Source organism: Antechinus flavipes, chromosome 1 (genome assembly GCF_016432865.1).
Source record: "Antechinus flavipes isolate AdamAnt ecotype Samford, QLD, Australia chromosome 1, AdamAnt_v2, whole genome shotgun sequence".
Classification (NCBI taxonomy): Eukaryota; Metazoa; Chordata; class Mammalia; order Dasyuromorphia; family Dasyuridae; genus Antechinus; species Antechinus flavipes.
Genome location: NC_067398.1, coordinates 707,964,041 through 707,971,123, shown reverse-complemented (window position 1 = coordinate 707,971,123; position 7,083 = coordinate 707,964,041). Strand labels below are relative to the sequence as shown.

Genomic DNA, 7,083 nt, shown 5'->3' with positions numbered 1-7,083 from the left:
CGACAGAATCCTAGATTTACCCTTGAAGACACCTTAGAAGTCTGTATTCGCATTTCCCTGATGAGTAACTAGGTCTGCGAGAGGGACTAGCCCAAAGACGCCCACGTGAAAGGATTAGGCTTCGTTCGCGGGGGCTCGGACCCCCACGTCCAGCATCCTTTCAGGCTGCGTCCCTCCAATCCTCTCTTTTTACAGAAAAGGAGACCGAGGTCCGGTGGCTCCTGGGAAAGGCAAGCTGTCGCAGAAGTAGCCGAAGCTCTCCCGGGTGAGTGAAGTGCTGGGGGAGGGGAGGGAAGTGATAGGGAAGGGGGCGGGCAGCTGCTCAGCCGAATCCCCCAGGGGAATCTCCTCGGGTGCCCGGCTCGGGGCTGTGGCGAGCAGGCTCTGGAGCCGGCGGAACCGCGGGCAGGACCAGGCTGGGAGAGAAGAAGAGAAGCAGTTAGCCTGGGGAGCCTGGAGGCCCCTGCAGGTTCCCCCGAGTCCCCGTAAGGGGCTCCCTCCCTCCCCACCTCTGCGCGGGCGCCACTCTCTGCCCCCCCCCCCCCCCCCCAAAGGACACCTCGCACACCATAAAAGGCCCTGAGCCGAGAATTCGCTGCGCCGGAGAAGCCACGGCGTCGGCGGGGGTGGGGGAGGGGAGCCCAAAGCACCCTTCCCCGCCGCCTCCCCTACGTCCACCCAGGGATCCCACAGCCCTCGGCGGCTCCTCTGTCGACTTCCCAGTGCGGCAACAGAGGTTCTGATCAGCGGCTCCCGGCCTCCTGGTGCCCCGGGGGGGAGCTCCCGTCGATGACACCTGCCTAGTAGATGTCACCCCTCGTTTCCCCTTCTCTTCCTCGTTAGAGCTAAGCGCCAGTGCCGGAGTCTCGCGGGGAGCAGCCCCTCCTCACTCAGCACTCCCCCCCCCCCGGGAACCCAGCTGCTACCGCTACTAGGAGGGGCTTGGGGGAGAGCCTCCCTCTCCCTCCTTACTCCTCCTCTTCTCCCTCCTCCGCCCAAGGGGCAGCAGATGGTCCGCCAGGAGCTCCGCGGCACCCCTCCCCCTTTTAAGCACCCGGAGCTCCAGGGCTTCGCCGGGCGCCCAGGGGACCAAGTCTAAGGGTAGAGAGGGAGGGGGTTCAGGGCCACCGCTCCCTAGCCCCGCCCCCTCCGGGGATGCGCGACTTCGGGGCGCCGACCCGAAGTGTTTGGCCTTGACCGGAGGGCCGGGGAGCTCTCCTCGTGGAGCCAACGGGAGAAAAGAGCGGGTGCCTCCTATCTGTCCCTTAGCCACCTCATGCAGACCTCTGTCTGGCCCCCCCGGGGCGGCGCCCCGAGCGATAGGACTCGGGCTCCTAGGCCGGACGAGGAGCCCCCCGAAGCCTCCAGTCTCCTGCAGGTCTCCAGTGAGACTCTGTGGCTGAGCCGGCCTCTGAATTTCAAAGGGGCATCCCGGCGGGGCCCCGTGATGTACGTCCGGGAGGAGAGCGAGCTCCGGGTGCAAAGCCTGGCCGCGACCCACGAACCCGCTAGCCCAGTGGTGAGCAGCGCCCGGGGCTGCCTGAGCCGCCAGGGGAGCAGCTCCTCCGACGGGGCGCCAGACCCCGGCCGGCAAGTGAGCCGCCTGCCGTGCGCCCTGGCTGGAAACTGGACTCCGGAGCCCCGACGGCTGCAGATCTCTGTGACCTCCTCCGTGATCCGGGGCTCAGAGAGGCAACCAGAAGTGACCCCACCGCAGCCTCTGGCCCAGACTGAGAACAAGCGGGTCACCCCGAAGCTCCCTCCCTTGGCCTTGACCCAAGACAAACGAGTCACTTCGATGCCTTCTCTCCTGGGGGAGACCGAAGACGAGCGGGTCACTTCGATGCCCTCTCTCCTGCCCCGAAGCGGGGACGAGCGGGTCACATCGACGCCCTCTCTCCTGATCCAGACCCGGGACGAGCGGGTCACTTCGATGCCCTCTCTCCTGCCCCGAAGCGGGGACGAGAGGGTCACATCGACGCCCTCTCTCCTGATCCGGACCCGGGACGAGCGGGTCACTTCGATGCCCTCTCTCTTGGCCCGAACCGGGGACGAGCGGGTCACTTCAATGCCCTCTCTCCCGGTCCGGACAGGGGACGAGCGCGCCACATCGTCGCCCCTTCCCCAGACCAGAACAGATGACAAACCAATCAAAGTGTTGGACATGAAGAAGAACTTTGAGACGCCCGCAGCGCGCCCACCATCTGCACCCTTAGCCCGGAAAGGTGAGAGGTCGCCTAGTGACTGAGGGAGGGGTCAGCAGGGAGGGGTTACTTACCAGGTGAACAGAGGGAGGGGCTAAAAGACTAGGGGAAAAATCTTTGGATTTAGAGAGGAAAGAGATCCTCAGGCCCGGGGTTCGTAACCCGGGCTCAGCGCTTCCTATAGCTCTGGGCCCAGTCTTAGAGGCCAAGGGGAGGGGGAGATGCTTTGGAGGATGGTTATTTGCTTTTCCTTTAAAACCAGGATTCTTAACCAGAAGTCTGTGGACTTTTTTTTTTTAATATTCTGATAACTATATTTCAATATAATTGATTTCTTTTGTCATCCCATGTATTTTATGCATTGAAAAACATTCTGAGGAGTCCCTCGGTTTCACCAATATTTCACTGTGGGGGAGGGGGCGTGGCCATAAAAGCAAAAAGGTTCTATCGTCCTGTTTCTGACCTCTCACTATCTCTGGTGGAGAAAACGGAAGCCCGAAGAGGTCAAACTACGCAGGAGGTAATTAAGTGTAATAATTTGAACCCAGGACTTATCCCAAATCTTGGACTTGCTCCATTATTCCTGATTGTAGAGAAAGGATGGACAAGTTAATAACTCGTTCTCCTTTGGGTCAGAAATCTTTCATTTCTCCTCATTCTTTTCTGGGAGTAGAATCCTCCGAAGTGGGAGGCGGGGAGGGAGAGGGGAACGCGGGGTGGGGGGGGGGGGGAGAGGGGGAGAGAACACTTTCCTCTCTTTATATTCCTTAGCAAGTGGTCAGATTTAAAGGTTAGCTCACTTTGGAGATTCTCCCCCTCTCCCCCTCCCCCATCTTGAGGCAGTTGATCTGAAGGCCTTTTATGTCCTAATGCTGAGGATACAAAGCTGAGAGAGAGAGACACAGAGAGAAACAGAAAAAGAGAGAGATAGAGGGGAGGGAGAGAGGAGAGAAGCAGACAGAGAGGTAGAGAAAGACAAACACAGAGAAAGAAAAAGAAAGAGGGAAGAAGGAGGGAGAGAGAGGCAGACAGAGAGATAGGTAGAGAAAGACAAACAGAGAAAGAAAAAGAGGGAAGAAGGAGGGAGCGAGGGACAGAAAAAGGGAGGGATGGAGGGAGAAGGAAGAGAGAAAAGAGAGAGAAGGAGTAATCAATAAAAAAAAAAAAGCCTTGGGCACCTGGAGAAGTGGAATAAAGGCAGCTCAGGTCATTATGGCTGCTATGGGACAATTTTATCCTTTAAAAAATAAGAGCAAAGGTATTAACCCGGGCAACAGATCAAATGCAAATAAAGAGGAAGGATGGAAAGATAGTCCAGGTGCCGGTAGGTGTCTGCTGGCAGTGGTTACCTAGACATTCACCTGGGGCTTGTCAGGTCACTGAGGAGTTCTCCAAATTCATTTTCCAATAACAGTCGCAGCTAAATCCTTCCTGTACTCTCAACTCGGTTTTAAGGTAATGTGCAAATCTAACAGAAAGCTGATTTTTAAGCCAAAGAGTGAGTTCATTCCAGTCCAATTGGTGAACTTCCTATTTGACCAGGAACAAGGAATGTTACTGCTCTGGCCTCAGTTTCCAAAGAAATAACTAGAAAATACTGGAGCAAGGCATCGAAACTGCTTCTGGGCTCTGATATCCCCTATTCTAATTCCCTTCCCAGCCCTGACATTCCCTGTTCTAACCCACATCAGTTTGTTGCAGAGTTGGAAAAAAAATTAATTTCAAAAAATGTTGTCAAAGAAAACAAAATCAAACTTCCAAAAGCTGTTCCAAGGTCCCTCTCAGCTCTGACATCCCCTGTTCTAAGGTATCTCCCAGCTCTGACATCCCCTGTTCTAAGGTATCTCCCAGCTCTGACATTCCCTGTTCTAAGGCCCTTCCCAGTTCTAACATTCCCTGTTCTAAGCTCCTTCCCACTGTTCTAAAGCTCCTCCCACTTCTGTCATCTGCTGTTCTAAGGCCCCTTCCAGCCTGAACATTTTCTCTTGTCCTAGTAAATATGTAAACTTGAGGATTTGGCGCTGTCACACTTTTGTAACTGTATCCTTAGTTCCTGGTGATTACCTTGTTTTATTCTGGCATTGTAGTAGATACAATGCTGATGGTGACCTTAGAGGATACCTCCATTCTTCCTCTAAGGGGAAGGATCCATGGATCCTGCTTTTTCCCCCTCCCAAAAGAAATGATCTTTTTAGTAAGAACATTCTTTGACTGGACTAGTCAAGCTCAACTGAGTAAGGAGGTATACCTCCTTGCACCCAAGTCATCACCAGAGCATTGTGCATCCTAAGAAATTTGTCCAAAAAGGTGGAATGATCCCAGAACCAGATGAAGGTCCAAAGGGTCCTTCTCTCTCCGTTCTCTCTTCCTTCTCCCTCCATCCCTCCCTTTTTCTGTCCTTCCTTTCCTTGCTCCCTCTCTTCCTCCTCCTTCCCTCTCTCTTCCTTCTCTCTTTTTCCTTTCTCTGTTTGTCTTTCTCTACCTTTCTGTCTGTCTCTCTCCTCTCTATCCTACCCAAGAGGAAGGAATCGAATCCTATAGAGCTGAGCTAGAGCCAGTCTGCAGTCCAGGAGGCAGCGTGAGTATCGCCTGAGCTGTGGCTAAGAATAGAACTAGCCAAGAGGGCTCACAACTGAAGCCCAACACTAGCAGCCTCTCAGAGGAGGAGGCTAGAACTGTGGGAAATTCTGAGAAATGGGGCAGCTCCTTCTCTACTTCCTGATTATACCAAACCCCTCTAGGAACTGAATTTGGACTCAGCCACGAGGACAGCTAGAAATAGATGGATATTAAATAAAGCAGCAAGCCCAGCTTTGTACCCAGAGCCTAGCACTTTTCCTATTTGGGGGCTTGGAGTCACATGGCTTGAATTTATAACTCTATGCAAATAGTCTCTATCTTATGTGGGCTGCTTACCTCCAGACAGAAAGATGATAGACCTGGAGACAATTTGTTAGGTTGGGAGAGGTGGATTTTTATTGAAAAAAAAAATTTTCAAAAAAGATTTTCAAAGAAAATAAATCAAACTAATTTCCAAAAGCTGTGGGAATATTGGGCTTAAATGGGCTAATTAAGGCAACCGTCTTTCAAATGAAGGTGGTATACAAATCCTGGTTCACATCGAGTTGGTTGATGGATTTCATCAAGAAGTGTTCTTACCTAACAAAGTAATTCATTTAAAGCAGGAGGGGAGACATAACCAATCGAGTTCAAGTTCAAATAAAGAAACTGAGGCATTGAGACTTGGGGAGTTTAAGTGATTTACCCAATTTCCATAGGTAATAAGCATCAGCAGTGGTGGTTTTAATGGTATAATAATGTTTTTGTTTTATTTTATTTTATTTTTAATTTTTAATTTATTTATTTAATATTTTCCCCAGTTGCATTTAAAACAAGTTTTTTTACTTTTTTTTTTTTTTAAATAATAACTTTTTATTGACAGGGTATAATAATGTTAAATCCTTAGTACATCCTAAGGTCCCTCCCAGCCCTGACATTCTATGTTCTAAGACCCTTCCAGCACAGACATCCCCTGTTCTAAGGCCTCTTCCAGCCCTGATATTCCCTGTTCTTAATCACCTCCTGACATTCCCTGTTCTAAGGCCATTCCCAGAATTAACATCCAGTGTTTGACAATTTTTTACATTTCTATGTTCTAATACCTTCTCTTGGTCCAACGTTTTTGGTGAGTTTTTGTTGTTTGTTTCTTTCTGGTCTTAAGCATCCTATGATTCTTTGCTCTAAATCTATGCTCCATCATTCTATGTGCTCCCTTTCTGTCTCTGATTTTCTCTCTTTCTTTTTCTCTCCTTGTCTCTGTTTCTTTATCTCTCTGTGTCTCTTTGTCTCAGTCTCTGTTTCTCTATCTCTGTGTCTCCCTTTCCCTCCTTCTGTTTGTCTTTATAAGACTTAACACCTTGATCCTCCAAACACCCGTTGCAGGAGGGCCAGGAGGCTTGGGAGCTGCCTCCTTACCTGCCTTTGGTGTTTGGGTTTGTAATTCCACCCTGTTTTCGTCCCCAGAGCGGTCTAATCCCCTTTGAAGCAGTGTCTGTATTTGCATATGTGAAAAACACTGTCAGAAATGGAAGCCTCTGGGAACTGGGAGCAGATGTGGGCATGGGTAGCTTTGAGAATTGGGCTTATATTTGCCTCCATCCCGGAATAATGAACGCTCAAGGGGCACGAATGGCCCATGGGGTGGGGGTGGGGGAGACAAATGAGTGTCGGTTTCCTGCCAACAGATGGCTCCTCATTCATCTGGTCATAGACTTAGAAGTGGAAGGGACCTTAGGGACCATTGAGTCCGACCCCCTCATTTTACAGATTCAGAAACCGAGGCCCAGAGTGGTTAACTAACTCGGCCAAAGTCAACCAGCCAGCAAATATCTGAAACAGGATTTGAACCCTGATTTTTCTGGTTCTCAAGGCCAATGTCTTTCGACTCTGTCCGCTATACTGGGGTCCCCCCCCCGATCCAAGGATATTTATTAAATGCATTCTATAGACAGGCCCTATGCTAGGTGAGTGGGATATACAAATAGATGGAATTATGTCTGCTTTCAGGAGGAGCAGAATGTCAAAGGGGAGGGTTTGGGGATCGCTCAGCTGGGATAGGTAGTGCTTATACTCCACAGACAGATGAAAGGAACCCGTTCTCTCCTCCTCACCTTGTACTGGCAGGAGGGAATGCAGGGGGCAAAGCTCAGCTCTGCCACTCATTGTGTGGCAAATCCCCTGTGCCATAATGGGATGGGATGGGAGCAGCTTCAGCAGTCACGTCAGAAAGACCAGGGACCTCGTGCAAGATACTAGATTTTTCAGGCCTGGGTGATTCTATTAGGACATAAATGACAGAGCAGGTACTCCTGGCATTGGA

The 7,083-nt window shown here is 51.1% G+C and overlaps 1 protein-coding gene across 1 annotated transcript in view; it reads left to right on the top strand.

Moving 5' to 3' along the window:
- Window positions 1-1,131: 1,131 nt before the first annotated feature.
- CORO1C (coronin 1C) overlaps window positions 1,132-7,083 on the top strand; it is a 98,445-nt gene continuing 92,493 nt past the window's right edge. Inside the window, exon 1 of the mRNA XM_051972976.1 lies at window positions 1,132-2,225. Within this exon, the coding sequence (XP_051828936.1) occupies window positions 1,277-2,225 (949 nt within the window). The 5' untranslated portion in view covers window positions 1,132-1,276. The remainder of the gene's footprint in view (window positions 2,226-7,083) is intronic.